Genomic DNA, 21331 nt, shown 5'->3' with positions numbered 1-21331 from the left:
TAACTATAACTGAAAACACTGGACACACAGAGAAAGCAAACATCAGAAGATCTGAAATTTTGGCAGAAAAAAAGCAGAATTGGTAGTATTCTGGAATCTAAGAAAGACTTGATGATGAATTCCTTGGAGTTTATTTTTGCCTCCTATATATACCAGTTTGGATACTTGAGCTGCCTATAACCCAGAACTACCAAAGGGTGCAGATAAAACTACAACCACAAGAAGTTAGGGAAAGACCATTCCCTTTAGCCAGCAGAGGGGGGCACCTAATACTGCATTCCTTTGGCTCCCAAACAAACACTCTAATCGCAGCAGCTTAGAAGGCTGAGGCAGGAGAATTGCAGTTTTGAGGCCAGCCTCAGCAACTTACGGAGACCTAGTCTCAAAAATTAAAAAAAAAAAAAAAAAAAGAATAAAAAGGGCTATGGATGTGGCTCAGTGGTTAAACACCCCTTGGTTTAATTCCTGATACAAAAAAAAAAAAAGGTTAAAATTACCGTAGCTCAAGTGAAATTATCCAGCTCAAGAAAAGAAAAAAAAGAATAAAGAAAATAAATAAGCCTAAGAGATTTGGGGGGCACCAAAAAGAATACCAAAATACATATAACGGAGTTCACAGAAGGAGAGCTAAGAAAGAAAAGGTCTCAAAGCAATCTCAAGAAATAATGGTCAACTAGACAAAGGTGCCAAAAACACACACTGGACAAAAGATAGCCTCTTCAACAAATTGTGCTGGGAAAACTGGAAGTCCATATGCAGCAAAATGAAACTAAACCCCTATCTCTCACCATACACGAAACTCAACTCAAAGTGGATCAGGGACCTGGGAATTAGACCAGAGAACCTATGCCTAATAGAAGAAAAAGTAGGTCCAAATCTTCATCATGTCAGATTAGGTCCTGACTTAACAAGACTCCTAAAGCACAAGAAATAAAAATCAAGAATCAATAAATGGGATGAATTCAAATTAAAAAGCTTCTTCTCAGCAAAAAGAAATAATCAATGAGGTGAAGAGATAGCCTACGGTATGGGAGCAAATTTTTACCACACATACATCAGATAGAGCACTAATCTCCAGGATATATAAAGAACTCAAAAAACTTAACACCAAAAAAAAAAAACAACCTAATCAATAAATGAGCTAAGGACCTGAACAGACACTTCTCAGAAGATATACAATAGATCAACAAGTATATGAAAAAGTGTTCAACATCTCTAGTAATTAGAGAAATGCAAATCAAAGCTACTCTAAGATTTCATCTCCTCCCAGTCAGAAGGACAGTCATCAAAAATACAAGCAACAGCTCTTCGGTCTCGGACCTAAATCGCGGCGACATGGCTAAACACACTAAGAAATTCGGAATGGTCGGTAAATATGGGACCCGCTACAGTGCCTCCCTCCGGAAAATAGTGAAGAAAATTGAAATCAGCCGGCACGCCAAGTATACTTGTTCCTTCTGTGGCAAAACCAAGATGAAGAGATGGGTTGTGGGGATCTGGCACTGTGGTTTCTGCATAAAAATAGTGGTTGGTGGTGCTTGGACCTACAACACCACTTCTGCTGTCACAGTCAAGTCTGCAACCAGAAGGCTGAAGGAACTGAAAAACCAGTAGAAAGTTCTACCATATAGCAAAATTGTGGCTTGTTGTAAATTGTGTTCACTGGATGTTCTGATGTGAATTGCATTAATATTGCCCTTTCAAAAGAGATTTGTAAATTGAAGCCCTTCTCATTTGAATTGGAAAATTTTGTTGAGATGGGTTATTGTAATTCAGGTGTTTTTCCCCCATTAGTCAGATGATAATGGCATGAAACTAAGTCTTACAGCTTAGGTATATACTTAGCTTTTTTTTGTTGTTTTGTTTTTTTAAACCACTGTTCAATGACTCAGAGATATGTTGACATATTGTACAAAATTTGTTTTAAAGGTGAAATGTGGTAAAATACACTAAGGATATACATAAAAAAAGAATACAAGCAACAATAAGTGTTGGTGAGGATGTGGGGGGAAAGGTACACTCATATACTGCTGGTGGGACTGCAAATTGGTGCAACCAATCTGGAAACAGTATGGAGATGCCTCAGAAAACTTCTAATGGAATCACCATTTGATCCAGCTATCCAACTCCTTGGTCTATACCCAAAGGACTTAAAAACAGCATACTACAGTGATGCAGCCACATCAATATTTACAGCATTCAATTCATAACAGCCAAACTGTGGAACCAACCTAGATGCCCTTCAATAGATGAATGGATAAAGAAACTGTGGTATATATACACAATGGAATATTATTCAGTAATAAGAGAGAATAAAAAATTATGGCATTTGCAGGTAAATGGATGGAGTTAGAGAATATCATGCTAAGTGAACTAAGCCAATTCCAAAAAAGTGAAGGCCGAATGTTTTCTCTGATAAGTGGATGCTAATCCATAATGGGGCAGTGGGGAGCATGGGATGAATGGAGGAACTTTGGATTGGCCAAAGGGGAGGGAGGAGTAGGAAGGGGGCATGGGGATAGGAAAGATGGTGGAATAAGACGGGCATCATTAAACTAGGTACATGTATGATCACACGAATGGTGTGACCCTACTTTTGTGCATAATAAAAGAGCATTCTGCTGTCATGTATAACTGATCAGAACAACAACAACAAAAAGAAATAATAGTCAAAGACCACCAATTAAGCCCCAAAAGTTAATATATACACCCAAGAGCTCAAAAACTTCAGGGAAAATAAACTCAAGGAGATCTACACCAAGACACATTATACTCAATCTGTTGAAAGCCAAAGAAAAAGATAATTCAGGAGAAAAATAACTTGTCATACAAGAAATCATTTTATAGCTGACAAGTGATTTATTATTCCAACACAGGAATTCTGGGGGAACAAACTATCGTCAAACTGCAGCATTTGTTATCAGAAGTGATAAGTGTTATGAATATATAGGGTGAGTGTATAGTAGGAGAAATTGAGTCTGAGTTTTTTTTTTAGTAAACAAAATAGGAACTAAAAGAGATATGAAGATTCTATCCTATCATCAGATGAAAAAACAGACCTTAAATAAAAATTAATATATGAGGCAAAGAATTACATTAGATATTGATAAAAGGGTCAGGCTATCAAGAAGATATAACAATTATAAACATACTCTCATCCAACAACAGACCCCCCAAATATGTGAACTATAATTTGACAGAGTTAAAGATAAAAATAGTTCAAAAATAACAGTTGGACACTTCAACTACCCACTTTCAATAATGGGCAGAGCAGCTAGAATAGAAAATCAATAAGGAAACCAAAGATTTGAACAACACTGTTAACCACTCGACCCAAAAGGCATATCAAAACATTATACTCAACAACAGTAGAATATATATTGTTCTCTATTGATACCTTCTTCAAGAAAGACCATATGTTAGGTCACAAAACAAGTTTAAACAAGTAACAAAATATGGAAATAATATATTTCTAGGATCAATAGAATAAAAGTAGAAATCAATAAGAAAACAATAGATTTAGAAAATTCACAAGGATGTGTAAACTATACAAAATACTCTTAAACAGCAAGTCAAGAAGAATCGTAAGAAAGAATCAGAAAATACTTGGACATAAGTTGAAATAAAAATATAACATAGTAAAACTTATGCGGCACAAAATCAGTGTAAAAAGGGAAATTTATAACTGTAACATCAACATTAAAAAGAAGATCTTATGGGCTGGGGCTATGGCTCAGCGGTAGCGCACTTGCCTAGCATGTGTGAGGCACTGGGTTCAATTCTCAGCACCATATATAAATAAATAAAATAAAAATCTATCAACAACTAAAAAAAAATTTTAAAAAAATCTTATATGAACAGCCTAATGTTACACCTTAAGGAACTAGAAAAAGAAGAGCCAACTAAAACCAAAGCTAGCAGAGGGAAGAAAGTAATAAAGATTACAACAGATACCAAGGAAATAGTTAACAGAAAAATAAACCAAACCAAACCGAAAGTGGATTCTTAGAAAATAAAATAAAAAAAAAAAATAACAAACTTGACAAACTTTTTGGCAAGGCTAAGAAAAAAGAAGACTCAAGTTACCAAAATCAGAAATAAAACTGGGGTATTACTACTGATCTAACAGAAATAAAAGGGATAATAAGAGAATGCTATGAACAATTGCACATCAACAAATTAGATAACTTGGCTGAAACAGACACATTTTTAATAATATAGAAATGAGCAAAACTGAAAGAAAAATTTGAATATAGTTCTTTCTTGAAAAAGAAAATTTGACTATACCTACAATAAGCATAGAGATTTACCTGATTTACATCAGCCTACAGGTGGGCAAGATCATTTAACACAATGCCTATATTATAATGAAGTGTTGAAAATCTCATGTAAGTTATTGAATACTATACTAAAGCTGAAAAACAGAACAGTTGTATGAGTACACTTTCACAGTATTTTTTTAAACAGTATTGTTAAGTTGAAAAATTGTTAAGCTGAAACATCTTAAGTCAGACACTGTACATATATTAAAAATCCTCAACAAAATAATAGCAAACAGACACCGGAAGAACACCTTATGAAAACAGAGTATTACATCAATAAGCAAAGGAATGCCCAAATTACCAACTGCCATCACAAACAGAAGGAGACCTAGAGCAGGCTTCTAGGGCTCTAGGACTGCAAAATATCATCATCCTCAGGAAAAAAAAAAAAAAAAAGCTTTTATTAATTATGTTTCATGAAGAGCTAATAGAGAGAAGCTTGAAGTCTTCAAACATATTGATAAGATGATGGGAACAATCACCCTGATTTTATCAGTACACATTGTATATATGTATTGATATATCACACTGTATACCAGGAATACATACAATTAAACTTTTTTAAAAAATAGTATATGGTCCAACATACTGCTATCCCACTGCCAGGCTGTGATACTATAAAATATGTATTTAGTTTTCATCTTCATTTCCTAACCTACAACTCCTGAAATCCTTGGGATTCCCAAAGTGATGGTTCCTTTTTCTATACTCAGGAGTTGACTGATGGCTGTTAGCCCCTAGGAAGCTTCAGGGCTAGAGCAGACCAAGACAGGGTTAGAGGTTGGGACTTGCAGCTCTACCTTCAACCTCCAGGAAGAAGAGAGTAGCTGAAAGTTGAGTTGATTACCAATGGTCAATTATTTAGTCAATCAAGCCTATGAAATTAATTCTCCACTATAAAATCCAAAATGATAGGGTTCTAGAGAGTTTTCAGACAGCTAAAAATGTGTAGGTGCCTGGAGAGTGGCGCACCGAGAAGAGGACACGGAAGCTCCAAGCCCCTTCTCTAGTACCCTGCCCTGTGAATCCCCTCAACTGTATCTTTTGTAAAAGTATTTGTAATAAGCCAGTAAATAAGTACATATTTCTCTTGAGGTCTGTAAGTGCCTCAAGCAAATTAACTGAACCCAAGGAGGAGGCTTGTGAAAATCTTGATTTACAGCCAATAGGCCAGAGGCACAGATGAAACAACCTAGGTTTTGGAACTGGCATATAAAGTGGGAAGCAGTCTTGGGGACTGAGCCCTCAACCTGTGGGATCTGATGCTATCTCCAAATAGTACCAGAATTAAATTTGAGGATATCCAGCTGTCTGTTGTCTGTAATGCTTGTTTGCTTGTAGTGAGAAATCCTACATCTTCTGAAGTTTTAGAAGTCTTCTGTGTTAATTATGGTGAGAAACCAAAGGAAAATAGGCAATTTGTTTTTCCAACATGGGCATATACCCAAAAGAAATAAAATCATATGTCAAAGAATCCATACTTGCATCTTTATTGCTGCACTTTTTTTTTTTTTTGTACTAGGGATTAAACCCAAGGGCATTTAGCCACTGAGCAATATCCCAGCCCCTTTTTTATTCATACATTTGTTTCACTTACACCCTTGCTAAGTTGCTAAAGCTGGCTTTGAACATGTGATCCTCCTGCCTCAGCCTCTTGAGCCACTGGGATTACAGACGTGTACCACCATACTTGTCATTGCCGCACTATTCAAAATAGCCAAGATCCAGAGAAGTTCATCAATGGATGAATGAATTTTCTTTAAAATGTGGTGTGTTGTATGTACATACACACAAAAAAAATGAAGTATTAGTTATGAAAATTCTATTTTTATTCATTCTGTTATCTGTAACAGTATGTCTGGAACTAAATCACATTATGATAAGAGGAAAAAAAGGCAGGTACAGAAAGAGACACTGCATGTTCTCACATGTTGAAGCTAAAAAATTGATCTCATAGAAACAGAATAAAATACTGGTTACCAAAGCCTGAGAAGGATATGGGAGAGAGGGTTACAGAGAGGATGATTATTAGGGCACAGAGGCAAAGTTTAATAGGAGAAATAACTTTTTTTTTTTTTTTTTTAATGATTCTGGGTCTTGTACATGCTAGACAAGCCCTCTACCACTGAGCCACATCCCCATTTCCCAGTGGTTAAGTGCCTCTGGGTTTAATCCCTGGTACCAAAAAAGAAAGAAAGAAAGAAGGGCTGAATACTTCCCAAATTTTACCCCCCCACAAACAGAATAAAATTAAAGATTTCTAAGCCCTGACAAATCATGGCTGAATATCTGAAAACTGAGGGCAAAGAAAAGTTCTTGAGAGTAAGCAGAGAGAAATGAGGAATTCCAAAAAAAGGGAACAATGACTTACTTGTGGATTTCTCATCAAGAACTATGGAAGCCAGAAGCAAGTGGCACACATTTCAGGAGCCAAAATAAAAGAACTATCAAACTAGAATTCTCATTTCCAGGGAAACTTTCCATAGGTAATGCAAATAAACATATTCTCACGCGAAGAAGACTAAGGTAATTTGTTGCCACAGACATCATTCATATGGTTTTCTTAGCTCTTTGAGCTGATTGAAATCTGAACATTGGCTTCCTCAAGGCATTATCTATTGATGTTTTTTCCTCCTGTGTGCCATCCTTTGTTATAATTTTTTTTTGCCTGTAACTTTTGTTGAAAATTTACATTTTTAAATAATACAGTATAACCATTCTGAAAACTGTATTCCCACCTTCCCAGAGAATGTTATTGCATTTTTTGTTATTTTTGTTTGTTTAATGGCTTTTCTGAGCTAATCTGTAAAGTCTGTATTTTTTGTTGTGTGTTGCAAACTAAGTAATCAGCTAACATAGAGGTCCTTCTTATCCTTAGTTTCACTTCTAGTAGTTATAGCTACCCAAAGTCAACTGTGGCCCAAAAATATCACGTGGAAAATTCCAGAAATAAATAATTAGTAAGTTTTAAATTATGTTCCCTTAAAATCTTGCAATGGTCTGCTCCACCCTGCTCAGGATATAAATCACCCTTTTGTCAAGTGCTATATATATATATACATACACACACACATAACCCACCCATAGTCACATAGTAGCCATTTCAATTATCAGATTATCCAATACCATAATGCCAGTGTTAAGTAACCCTTACTAACTCCAAAGTGCAACAGTGATGCTGGCAAAACAGCTATGCCAACAAGAAGCCATAACATGCTTTCTATGAGAGAAAAGGTGAAACTTCTCAACTTAATGAGGAAAGAAAATAAACTGTGTGAAGTTACTAAGATGTATAATAATAAATCTTCTATCCACGAAATTTTAAAAGAAAAAGAAATTCATGCTACTTTAGCTGTTGTGCATAAAACTACAACAACAAGGAAAGTCCACAGTGGTAAAAGAAAAATTAACCAATATTTTAGAGAATACATTCACAAAACCGTTGCTATACTAGACTGTTACAATTGTTTTACTGTGTTACAGTTATCAATATCTTATTATGACTAATTTATAAATTAAACTTTATCATAGGTCTTACATACAGGAAAATACATAGTAAACATTCCACATCAGTCGGGTCAACATCCACAGATTTACTTGATGATGCACCAAAAATATCTGAAAAAACTGCATGTATTTTGACCACGTACAAACTTTTCTTATCATTATTCCTTAAATAATACAGAACAACTATTTACAAAGCATCACATTATTTTAGGTATTATATGTAATGTAGAGATGATTTAAAGTATATGGGAGAATGTGTGTAGGTTATATGAAAATACTATACCATTTTATATAAGGGACTTTAACACCTGTGTGAGATCTTAGAATCAAGCTGTGTGGCTCCAAGGGATGATTTTGTATACTGGGTTAGGTACAACCATGATTTGAGGCATCCAAAGAGTATCATGGAAAATATCCTCTGTAGAAAAGGGGGGTACTACTGTATTCAGAGATTTACTTGAATATCTACAACCATAGTCTCTTGGTCTTTACCAAGGACCTCTGAGTGTGTTTGTTAGGGCACTCCTTCAATAATCAATAAAATAAGTAAACATTCCGTTTTAGCCTTCACTTTTTTTTTTTTTTTTTGGCAGAGGGTTATGGTCAGCCAGTAGCAAGAACTTGGAGCCATCTCAGGTCTTTCCTGAGCCCTGGGCATGAGTATAACCCTACATATAAGCAGGACCTTCTAGATTCCTAAGAACATGTCAGAGTGTTTGGTGAATAATTTCAAGTGTTCTGAAAACATTGATTCTGACAGCTTTTGCCAGTTTCCCCATTGCTTTTATGGAGGAGAGAATTTTTTAAGGTATTTATTCTTCCATTTCTACTAAGTTGGATTTTAAAAAAGGCTTTGGGAGGCAGGGTTCCATATTAACCTTGTTTTTTTACTGAATTCTGATTTTGACACGTGGAGTCTTGCTGACCCTGGAGTAAATACCTTTCTAAAGGTTAGCCGATCCTGAGAAACAGTTGAAAATCCTGCCCTGGAGCATGCTTCTCAAACATAAATCAAACAATCCAGAGTCCAGGGACAATCACCTGATTTATAGGTCTCTTTCCCATGGAAACCAAGAGAAAGACACCTGCCCACAGATTCCCTTTTCCCATCGGCCTACTGACTGACCCCCCAGGGATCCTCAATCCACAGCCCCGCCCAATGTGCTGTGCTCCCCTTTCCTGTTAACAAATTTTCAGTGGTAAGTTTGGATCTGAAATGTTCCCCAAAGTCTCACGTGTTGAAGGTGAGGTTCCCCAGATGAGTGGTACTGTTGGGAGGTGGTGGAAACTTTAGGAGATGGGCTTAGTTGGAGGAAGTGGGTGTCCTTGAAGGGCATATCTTGTCCCTTTCCTCTCTTACCCTGCTTCCTGGCACCATTAGGTGAGCAGTTTTGATCCACTACACACTCCCCTCCATGATGTTCTACCTCACTACAAGTCCACAGAGATGGGGCTAGGAAGACACTTCTGATATCATGGGCCAAAATAAATCTTTCCTCCTTTAAGTTCACCTTCTCAGGTATTTTGTCACAGCTAGGGAGAGTCAACTAACACAAATGGCAATCTTTTTTGTGGGCCTCAACATATTTAAATAATAATAAAATCTATTAAAGGCTCCTCCTATTCACTATTCTTGACTTAAATATTGGTCATGCAGTAAATATAAATATAGATATTGTATGTCTAATTTAAATTGTTGGTTCCTGTAAATAGTGAAAGGACTATCCCTGAATATATAAACTAGTGGGGCTAATCTCCATAATTGGTCCCTCACACAGTTCTACAACAGATGATGAACTCATTAGGTTGCTTCTTAGAGACACCTCACAAAATTGGTCTTCACAGCAGCAGCAGTCAATGTCTATGAAGGTGATTCACTTAGTGTAGCTCCTGATCATTGAGCAAATGGCCCTTCAAAGTTACTTTGAAGCTAATCTTGGTAACTTTATTAGAAGTTAGAACAGTAACTTCATGAGCATTCTTGGGAAAGCCAGTACAAGCATAAAATGGACTGTGATTCTCTTGGACCCTATCCTTAGAGGTTTGAAAAAATGAGCATGAGTATATAAAAACTCATTCAGTTTACCTGTACAATGACAAATCTGAGAAGTTTTGTCCCAAACCCCTTCCAGTTATAACTTTTTATGCTTTTTTTAAAAGAAAAAAAAAACACTTTTAAAAAACAAATACCAAAGATGGGCTAGGATTGTAGCTCAGTAGTAGAATGCTCACCTTGCAAGTAGAAGGCACTGGGTTCAATCCTCAGCACTACATAAAAATAAAATAAAGGTATTGTGTCCATCTATAACTAAAAAAATATGTATATATTGAAAAAATACTGAAGAAAGCATGTGGCACACAAAATTTAATCTTGAGGAATCTTTATAACTGAATCAGCTGAGTATTTTGTAAATAGCAGTGGGCATACATACTTACTGGAGGAGTTTAAGAATGTGTACCACAGTAATATCAAACAATAAGCAATCTGTAAAATGAAGTAACTCCATCTTGTAGTTGGCCCAGGCAAACAGTATTTTGTTGATAAGGCTTTGCTAAGAAGCATTCCCCAAATATTGTCAGTCACTCCATGTGGTAATAGATATAAAACACAGAACATTCTTCTGACATTTCTATCATTCCAACTGCAGTATGTTTCATTATTTCTCAGATATATTCTTTAATTCATAAATATAAAATTTTGGAATGAGGCAGAAACTGCAAAATAATTTTATCCATTTCTTAATTTTGCAGATAAATAGCTCCAGAGATTAAATAGTGTTCCTAAGTGGTGTTGGTCATTAGATTAAGGGGAAAAAAAACCTAGCTGGGTAGTAGTGCATGCCTGTAATCCCAGTAGCTCAGGAGGCTGAGGCAGGAGGATCACAAGTTCAAAACCAGTCACAGCAACTTAGTGAGGCCCTAAGCAAGTCAGTAAGACCCTTTCTCTAAATAAAATATTAAAAAGGTTAGTTATATGTGGCTTAGTGGTTAAGAACCCGATGGGTTCAATCCCCAGTACCAAAAAAAAAAAAAAAAACCCAAACACCAAAAAAACAATAAAATGTCATATGAACATATGTATGAACTATGAAATGTTACATGAACATTGTCCTTATAACCACAAATTTATAATCTACACTAGGAGAATATACAGTTAATGATTATAGTACAAGGCAGTATTTGATACATTTTCATAGTGCACCAACCCATGCACTGTGTTCTTCACAAGGCTACGTCACTGTACTATCTAAAGATGGACACCTCTGCTTCACCTGTGCATACTTATCACCCATTTTCCCACTTTACTTTTTTCCATATTTGTCAACATTTAATGTATTATTTATTTTACATGTTTTCATATATTGCTTATCTCCACTATTAGAAAATAAACATCATAAGTCTATGAAGACAGGGGTTTTTCTTTTATTCATTGCTACCTAGTAAGCACAGAAATAACTGTGGAAGGCCATCTCACTCACTTGTCTATGCAGTCTGTTTTCAGTCCTGTCCTGCCAAGGGTTTGGTGGCTAAGTCATTCAATCACAGTTTGAATACTAACCACATGCAAGGCATTCTTGAGGTGACCTGGGGCTAGTACCATCCTCACTTTCCCTTGAATGGACTCTGTGTGCCCTTACAGCTATTGATGCTATTCCCATAATCAACTACCACACATTACTGGTTTTACTCCTTTACTAATTTGTAAATCAGAAACTATCTTATTTATCATTGTATTCTAAGAGACTAATACAGTACAAAAGTACATAATATTCTTTTAAACGCATGTATTTATTTTAAATTTAGATACAGTAAAATTCACTGATTTTTGCCAAATGGAGAAAGTTATGTAACTACCATCCTTAAAGAAGTGATAAATCAGTTTCATCCATACAGGAGAACAAAGAGAAGAAACACATCAGACTAACTCTTAAAGCCAAAAGACAACAGATGAATATCTTTAAAGTACTCAGGAGGAAAAAAAAAAAAAAGCTATCAACCAAATATTCTATACCCAAAGGATATGATATATCTTTCAAAAACAAAGATGAACTAAGACTTTTAAAACTTAAAATAAAAACAGGCTAAGGTAATACATTACAAGCAGATCTTCACTACAAAAAAAATTGTAGGATTAAGCAAATGACTAAAATATTGATATTGCTGGTAGCCAAGTTTCTCAATATGGAAGAAGGAACACACAAATACAAAATGAGAGCAAGTATAAAAACACTCTGAGGGCTGTGGATATAGTTCGGCAGTACAGGTGCTTACCTAGCACTAGAGAAAATCAGAAAGTAACTGTGTATGCCCAAGAAAGATGCAGGCTCAGAAAACATCTGAGAAGACCTTAAATTTATACCTCAAAATAGTCCTTTGCAGGAGACAGCCTTCAAAAATGCACATAAGTAAATAATCAAAACCAAGCCACCCCTGGGGAAGGGGAAAAATCTAATGTTATGAGTGGACACTTTTAAAATAAATAAAACAGAATACAAAGAAAGAGAAAAATATGGTCCATTTAAAGGGAAAAATTAATTGATCAACATACACCATCCCTAAAAAGAAGACAGCAGATCTACTATGACAAACTAAAAGAACTGATTTAAGATGCTCAAAGAACTAAAGGAAAACATGGAGAAAGTCAAGAAAATGAAAGATTAAACAAAAGGCAACATCAATAAATATCTAAAAAGAAACCAAAAAGAATTCTAGCACTCAAAAGTACAATAACTGAAATGGAAAATTCTCTAGAGGGATTTAAAGGTAGAACTGAACAGGCATAAGAAAGAATTGGTGAACTTAAAGACAGCACAATGGAAATTATCTGAGCCATAGAAAGAAAAAAGATTTAAAAGAAAAGTGAACACAGCCAAAGAGAGCTGTGCACCACCACCAAAAGGACTAACTTGCACATGACAGGAGTCCTAGGAGAAGAGAATAAAGGGGCAGGAAAAATATTTGAAGGAATAATTAATGCATTTGAAAATGCCTCAAGTTTGATGACAGATACAAACAGAAAATATCCAAGAAGCCGAAAGAACTCCAAGGTACAATCAAAGAGATCCACACCAGAACACATTATAACCGAACTATCAAAGACAAAGACTAGGAGCAAACCTTCAAAGCTGTAAGAAAGAAGAATATATAAGGCAATTTTAATAATATTATTAGCAGAGTCCTCATCAGAAACTTTGGTGACTATAAGGCAGTAGGCAATATATTCATAATGCTAAAGAAAAAAACAAAAACTATAAACTAAGCATCTTATTATAGCCTGAAAACTCTTTCAAAGGTGAGAAAAAAATTAAGGCATTCTCAGGTAAATAAAATTTGAGGGAGTTCATTACAATTAGACTTGTCTGGCATGATAATGCTTGAGAGACTTTCAGAATGAAATGAAAAGATACTAGATAGAACTTCAAGCCATATGAAGAAATAAGGACTCAAAGGTAAACATATGGGGAATTATATGAGTTGATTTTTTTTATATTTATTTTTTAGTTGTAGTTGAACACAATACCTTTATTTTATTTATTTATTTTTATATGGTGCTGAGGATTGAACCCAGGGCCTTGCATGTGCTAGGACCCGCTGAGCCCCAGCCCCAGCCCCGAGTTGATATTATTGTAAAAGTGATTTGTAATTCCACTTGTTTTCTAAATAATTTACAAGACTAATACTTTAAAAAAATAGCTATTGGTCTGAAAGTACCACTGTCCCAAAGGATCAGTTATAGAACTCCCATGGATTCCAAAATCTATGGATGCTGAAGTTCCTTAAATAAAATAGTCTAGTATTTGCAGTATAACCCCCACACATCCTGTCATATAATTTAAACCATCTATGGATTACTTATAATAAAATGTAAGTGCTATGTAAATAGCTGCTATATTGTACTACTTAGGGAATAATGATTAAGGAAAATGTCTTTACATATTCTGTACAGATTCAATTTTTTAAAACTATTTTGAACTTGGGCTGGGGATGTGGCTCAAGCGGTAGCATGCTCGCCTGGCATGCGTGCGGCCCGGGTTCGATCCTCAGCACCACATACAAACAAAGATGTTGTGTCAGCCAATAACTAAAAAATAAATATTAAAAAAAAAATATTTTGAACCACAAAGTAAGTTGAATCTACAGATAAGGAACCAATGATATAACAGACCAATTGTATTATTTTACCATTGTTTCTGACTCTACACATTGTTTTCTATCTAACTTAAGAGATTAATGTATTTGAAAGAATTATTCATTAATGTTTTGGGGCACCTAATGTATATAGTACATGATTTTGTAACATTAATGACTAAAAGGACTGGAGAAGGAGCTGTAAAGAAACTCAGTTTTTCTGTTACTAGTTAAACTGGCATAATTTCATATTATAACACTATAACTTTAGAATGTTAAATGAGATTCCCATGATAACCACAAAGAAAAACTACAAGATTTACACAAAAGGAAATGAAAAATTAATTTAAATCTTTTAATAAAATCAACTAAAACCAAAAGAAGAAGGGGGGGGGGGAATGGTCATAACTTTCCTAGCCTTGTATTTGTACACATGAACAGAGTAATGCCACATCATATACGACCCCAAGAGTGGGAACCTAAATAGAATAAGTTATATTCTATGTATGTATATTCTGCCAAAATACATTCTACTGTCATGTATAACTAAAAATAAAAAATTAAATTAAAAATTATTATTAAAAAACCTACAAGGTGTAGATAACAAATAGCAACATGATAGATGTCAGTCTCCTTTTTTTAGTAATTATTTTAAAAGTAAATAAATTTGTCAGGCATGGTGGCATGAACTTATAATCCCAGCTACTTGGGAGGCAGAGGCAGGAAGATCACAAGTTTGACGCCAAGTCAATGAGACCCACATCTCAATAAATAAATAAAACTAAATGACAGGCTCTTCAATAAATGGTACTGGGAAAACTGGAAGTCCATATGCAGCAAAATGAAATTAAGCCCCTATCTCTCACCATGCACAAAACTCAACACAAAGTGGATCAAGGACCTGGGAATCAGACCAGAGACCTTACACCTAATAGAAGAAAAAGTAGTCCCAAATCTTCATCATGTCAGATTAGGCCCCAACTTAACAGGACTCCTAAAGCACAAGAAATAAAATCAAGAATCAATAAATGGGATGAATTCAAATTAAAAAGCTTCTTCTCACAGCAAAAAGAAATAATCAATGAGGTGGAGAGACAGCCTACGGTATGGGAGCAAATTTTTACCACACACACATCAGATAGCACTAATCTCCAGGATATATAAAGAACTCAAAAAACTTAACACCAAAAAAACAAACAACCCCATCAATAAATGAGCTAAGGAGCTGAACAGACACTTCTCAGAAGAAGATATACATGCAATCAACAAATATATGAAAAAGTATTCAATATGTTTAGTGATTAGAGAAATGCAAATCAAAACTACTCTAAGATTTCATCTCACCCCAGTCAGAATTGTAGTTATCAAGAGTACAAGTAGTAAAAAGTGTTAGGACAAGATGTGGGGAAAAACATACACTCATACATTACTTGCTGGTGGGACTGCAAATTGGTGCAACCACTTTGGAAAGCAGTGTGGAGATTCCTCAGAAATCTTCTAATGGAACCACCATTTGACCCAGCTGCCCCACTCCTCAGTTTATACCCCCAAAGACTTAAAATCAGCATACTATAGTGATATAGCCACACCAATGTTTATAGCAGCTGAATTCACAATAGCTAAACTGTGGAACCAACCTAGATGCCCCTCAATAGATGAATGGATAAAGAAACTGTGGTAATATAGAGACAATTAAATAGTATTCAGAATTAAAAGAGAATAAAATCATGGCATATGCAGCTAAATGAATGGAGTTGAATATTATGTTAAGCGAAGTAAGCCAATCCCCAAAAAACTAAAGGCCAAATGTTTCTCTCATCAGTGGATGTTGATCTATGATGGGTAGCAGGTGGCATGGGAAGAATGGAGGATCTTTGAATTGGGCAAAGGGAAGTTGTGGAGGGGTTATAAGGGTAGGAAAGATGGTGAAATGAGATGAGCATCATTACACTAGGTACATGTATGATTGCACGAATGGTGTGTCTCTACACCATGTACAACCAGAGAATTGAAATGTTGCACTACATTTGTGTATGATGAATTGAAATGCATTCTGCTATCATGCACAACTAAGTAGAACAAATAAAAAATAAATAAATATATGTAAAAAAGACTACATGGACTAAAGTCGTCAATGAAAAGACAGGGATCAGCAAAAGGGACTTTTTAAGTACATTGTACACAAGAAGTCTCAATTTAGTTCTAAAGAGCAAATAAACTGAAAATGAATTAACAGAAAATGATATTTCATGCAAATTATAACCAAAAAAATATAATTGCTGTGTGAATAGCTGCTACACTGTACTGTTTAGTGAATAACGTTAATGCAAAAGGTCAGGGATGGCTATGCTAATATCATTCAAAAGAGACTTTAAATTAAAAAAAGGTTGAGACACAAAAAAGTACACTGTTTATTAATAAAAATACAATAAAAATATAATACTTTCAAATATCTGGCACCAAGATATGTGAAGCAAAACTTGGCAAATGTGAAAGGAGAAATAGTTCTGCAATTAACAATTATAGACTTCATTATCCCACTCCCAATAATGGATAGAACAACCAGACAGAAGAAAATAGTAGACTTAACACAATAAACCAACTAGATTTAACCTTACTAGAAACACAACCCTCTACCCAACAGGCAACAGCTGTGGGGAAACATAATGATAATTCTTGAAAAAAATAAAAATGGAATTACCATATAATCCAGTGATTCCACTTATGGGTACATACCTAACAGATGTGAAAGCAAGATCTCAAAGAGATACTTGAACAGTCATATTCATAGCAGCAGTATTCACAATAGTTAGAACAAGGAAACAATTCTACTGATGATGGATGAAGAGATGGGCAAGATGTGATGTGGATACAATGGAATACCACATTTCACTGCATAATTGTTGCAGATTTTATGGCAATTTTTTGTGTGTGGCAGGGGTAGAATGTGACCATTATGTGAAGTTTTAAAAAATTATGCCATTATTACTCAAAAATCATTTATTACCAGATATCCCTTTCTTGGATCCCTCCATCTTCGGGAGATCTGATTTCTGACTATTAGTCTAATAAATCCTGTTACTTTGCTCTCAAATAAATAAATAAATAAATAAATCACTGTTGCTAAACTGTCCTTGGTGCAAAACTAGAATACACAGATATTTGTGAATATACATTAAAATGGAATAGTCCAAATTGACATAAATCATTTTTTCATGATCATTTAATAAACATTTTTCCAGTTTGAGAAATAGAAAGTTAACATATTAGTTGTTATTGATTTATGGATTATAGCCAAAATATTACCCATGAGAAAATTTACTACAGGGTTGCAAACTATGAACTTAGAAAATGTAATCTCTGTTTGAAGATTCTATGCCTCTACCATTGGTTTCTTTGTCTGACATGCCTCCTCAGCACCACTCACATAAAATATGTTTACCACTAATACTGTAGTGCTCTAAAAGAACCATATATGTCATTTTCTAAAACCCACTGACAAAGTAGGTATACTGAGAATTCTAGGCTTGCAACTATACAGTATGCAAGACAAATGCAAATCCACATGCCACTAGTGAATACACTGCTGCTCTGTTTGCTCACCTTTTAAGTGGTGTGATGAACAGAATACCATGCAAGAATCTCAATGAAAAGTTATAAACCAATTTGGGGACTGAAAAAACAGGGTGCAACAATTATGCAGTGAAATATGGTACCATTCTACTTTAAAATAGAAAGAAATGCTGACATAGACCATAGATACACCCTAACAATATTTTACTAAGTGGGAATAATATAGATAACAATTTTTTAAATTTTAAAACGATATTTCAAAAAGCTAGGAGAAAGGATTTTGGAAGTTTTCACTATAAATACATAAATGTATACATGTATCAAAACACATTACCCCAATAATATGTACAAATTATGTTTTTATGTATTAGTTTACAATAAATTTAAATAAAAATATTATGCTAAGTGAAGAAATCCAGTCAAAATAAGGCAAACACTTTGATTCCATTTCTATCGGGTAGATTATTAGTAATTACCTACTAGTGTAGTCAAAAATCAAACACAAAAATTTGAATGGTGGTTGCCAGGGTTAGGGGGAGGAAAGAAGGGGAGTTACTGTTTAATGAATTCAGAATTACAGTCTTATAGGAAGAAGAGTTATAGAAATGGACAGTGGTGATGGTTGTACAATATTGTGATTGCGTTGTACTACTGCATACTTAAATATGGTTAAAATGGTAAACTTTGTGAGTATTTTACCACAATAAAAAGAAAACGGGGTTGGGGATGTAGTTAAGTGGTAAGGCATGCTTAACATTTATGAGGCCCTGGGTTGGATCTCCAGGACTGCAAAAATAAGAAAAAGGGGGGAAAATTAAATAATCCAAAAGAAGACAAGAAAGGAACACAGGAACAAAACACAAAGGGAACACAGAGACAATGGAGGAAATCAGAATAGCTGAATTAACACAGATACATAAGCATATACTTTATATGGAACACTGCATATTAAGTGTTTAAATTTAGTCTCATGTGTATTAAAAATATATTGTCAATGTCTGAGAAAACAAATTTCTTGGCAAAGAATATAGGCCTTTAAAAAAGCAGAAGTTTCTCCAATAGTGCATCGAGGCCAAAGTGACATGGTATTTCATTTTCCATCAAACAAATGAGCAGAAAGTTAAGTTCCTCATCATGTGATGAGGAGTAAGCCAAGAAAATAATCTTGAAAGCAATAATGACCAAATTTCTTTTCCCCACATGCATACAAAGAAAAGAGGAACAGACTATTTTTTTTAAAAGAACTTTAAAAGTAGAGTGATTCACAATTCTTTCATACCTCATTTATATCTTCATAATACTGTTATTACAGCAACATACAGTTTTCCATTATAGAAAGAAACTGTATGTGTGGGTTGGCTCTTAGAACTGTAAGAGTAATTGTAATTTATCTATTTTTTCCTAAGCAAAGGCCAAATTTCACTAAATGTAAAACAGATGTCATGGATTTCTTTCACAAAATATTGGCAGTAACATACTTCAATTTTAACTGAAGTAGTCAGAAAACTAAAATAATTCCAAATGCCTCCATCTTAAGCATAAAGCAAAACACAAACAGAATTTTAGTATAAAAATTCTAACATTTTCTAAAAATAAATTTCTAGGAAAATTCAGTGTATAATTAGGTGACTATCTAAAGTTAATTCACTAAAATGTTATCAGTCATTCATATATTGTTGGTGGGAATGCAAAACAGTATGGTCACTCTGTAAAAACCAGTTAAGCAGTCTATTATAAATTTAAACAGATTGTTATCATATGACTCAGCAATTCCACTTGTGGTTATTTATCCTAGAGAAAAGAAAATGTACATTCAAGTAAAAACCTGTGTAAATGTTTGTAGCAGCAATACATGTGTACACACACACACACACATACACAGCCCTTCACATCAGAGTGGGATGTTCATAGCGGCATATATGTACATATATACAATAGTTCCCCCATATCCAAGTAGAATACATTCTAAGACCTCAAGTAGGTGCCTGAAACTACAAATAGGACCAAATCCTACATATGTTTATTGTTTGTTTGTTTTTGGTTTTTTGCAGTACTGGTAATTGAACCCATTACCTTGTACATGCTAGAAAGCACTGAGCTACATCCCAAGCCCTTTATTTAAATTTTTATATTTCAGGCTGGCCTCAAACTTGGTATCCTCCTGCCTCAGCCTCCTGAATACCTGGGATAACAAGCATGTGCTACCATGTCCAGCTACATTTTTTCCTATGTATACATAACCATGATAAAGTTAAACTTATAAATTTAGCACAATAAGAGATCAACAACAATAACAGCAAAACACAACAATTATCACAATATATCATAATAAAAGTTAAGTAAATGTAATGTCTCTCTTGAAAGAGTCAAGACAAACATTAACAGTTTTAGACCATGGTTGACCACAGATAACTGAAACTGCAGAAAAAGACATTGTAAATAAGGAGGGATTACTATACAAACATAATACATATATTTATAGAGATAATATTCTATATTATATAGTATGATTTTATATAAATAGTATATATAAACATATGTATATATACACACATAAACTATAACATGCTATATTCACCAAAATATAAAAATAATGCAAATGTTTTTCAATGGATGCATGGACAAACTGATATATATGAACAGTGGAATACTACTTTAAAATGAAAAGATCAGAGCAGGTTTACCAGGGTGTGTTCAGGGTCGTGGAGGGAGTCCACCACAGTGGAGCACACCTGTAGTCTAGCTACTTCGGAGGCTGAGGCAGAAGGATTACTTCAGCCCAGGAGCTCCAGGCTAGCCTATGCAACATAGTGAGACCCTGACTCAAAACAAAAAGGAATCCTAGAGAATGTGACAATAAAAGGATAGCAAAAAGGCTTTTTGTGTGTTCATAGAAGAGTTCAATATCTTGACTGTGGTAATTGGTACACAAATCCATACATATGCCAAAACGTAAAGACTATCACCAAAAATGCCAATTAATTATTTGAAAAGTGACTAGGTAAGCGGAAAATTGAAAACTACGCATGAGTCTATCCAGAGTGGAAGGAACATATTTTAGGTAAAATATTTTAGAAATTCAAAAATGTGTACGATATTTTATTTAAATATGTATGTTCACATATCTAAACTGTATGTTCACACAGTGGAATAATAAGAATGAAAACTTCCAACTTCATATGACAATATAGGTGGACATACAAAGTTAACAAGATGATAAGAATACAAATGCAAGACTACATTCACATGAAGTTCAAAACCTGGCAAAATGTATCTTTGGTGCTAGACCTCAGGAAGTAGCTGAACTTAGTGGAGGTGAGCAGCGCCTAGAGTGGTATGAGGGGCTCTGGGTGCTGGTTTCACAAATGTATCCTGTATTGGGGCAATTCATTGAGCCATGTATTCAGGATCTGTTATTCTGTATGTATATAATATCGAAATAAAGTTTTTTAAATGACAAAAAATAAATAGGTCAAATAAGACCATTAATCTACAAATACAGTAAACTGTCTTTTCCTGAAATCTCCCTATTTATGGGCACTGAAGGCACCACAGTGAATGACAACAAAAGGCATGATCCCTACCCTTGAGGAAGGAAGGGCAAATTTTATACATGATACAAATAATCCCAAGTACTGAGAAGAAAATTAAATAAAGAAACACAGGACTGGGGATATAGCTCAGTGATGGAACACTTGCCTAATATGTGCAAGACTATGGGTTCAATCCCCAACACTGGAAAAAAAAAAAAAAAAAATATATATATATATATATATATAAACACAAACACACATATGTTC

General features: G+C 34.7%; 2 protein-coding genes across 3 annotated transcripts in view; one reads left to right on the top strand and one right to left on the bottom strand.

Moving 5' to 3' along the window:
- The window catches only part of CENPP (centromere protein P), a 231925-nt gene that overhangs the window by 186832 nt on the left and 23762 nt on the right, over positions 1–21331 (bottom strand). The window lies entirely within an intron of this gene.
- LOC308631982 (large ribosomal subunit protein eL43-like) lies at positions 1312–1614 on the top strand (the record flags this gene model as incomplete). Its single annotated transcript, XM_081263571.1, has 1 exon — positions 1312–1614. The coding sequence occupies exon 1, from the start codon at positions 1336–1338 to the stop codon at positions 1612–1614; it is 279 nt and encodes a 92-aa protein (XP_081119697.1). The 5' UTR covers positions 1312–1335.

The sequence above is a fragment of the Spermophilus citellus genome, assembly GCF_964194105.1.
Source record: "Spermophilus citellus genome assembly, chromosome: 12".
Lineage (NCBI taxonomy): Eukaryota > Metazoa > Chordata > Mammalia > Rodentia > Sciuridae > Spermophilus > Spermophilus citellus.
This window is presented reverse-complemented; position numbering and strand designations above follow the sequence as displayed.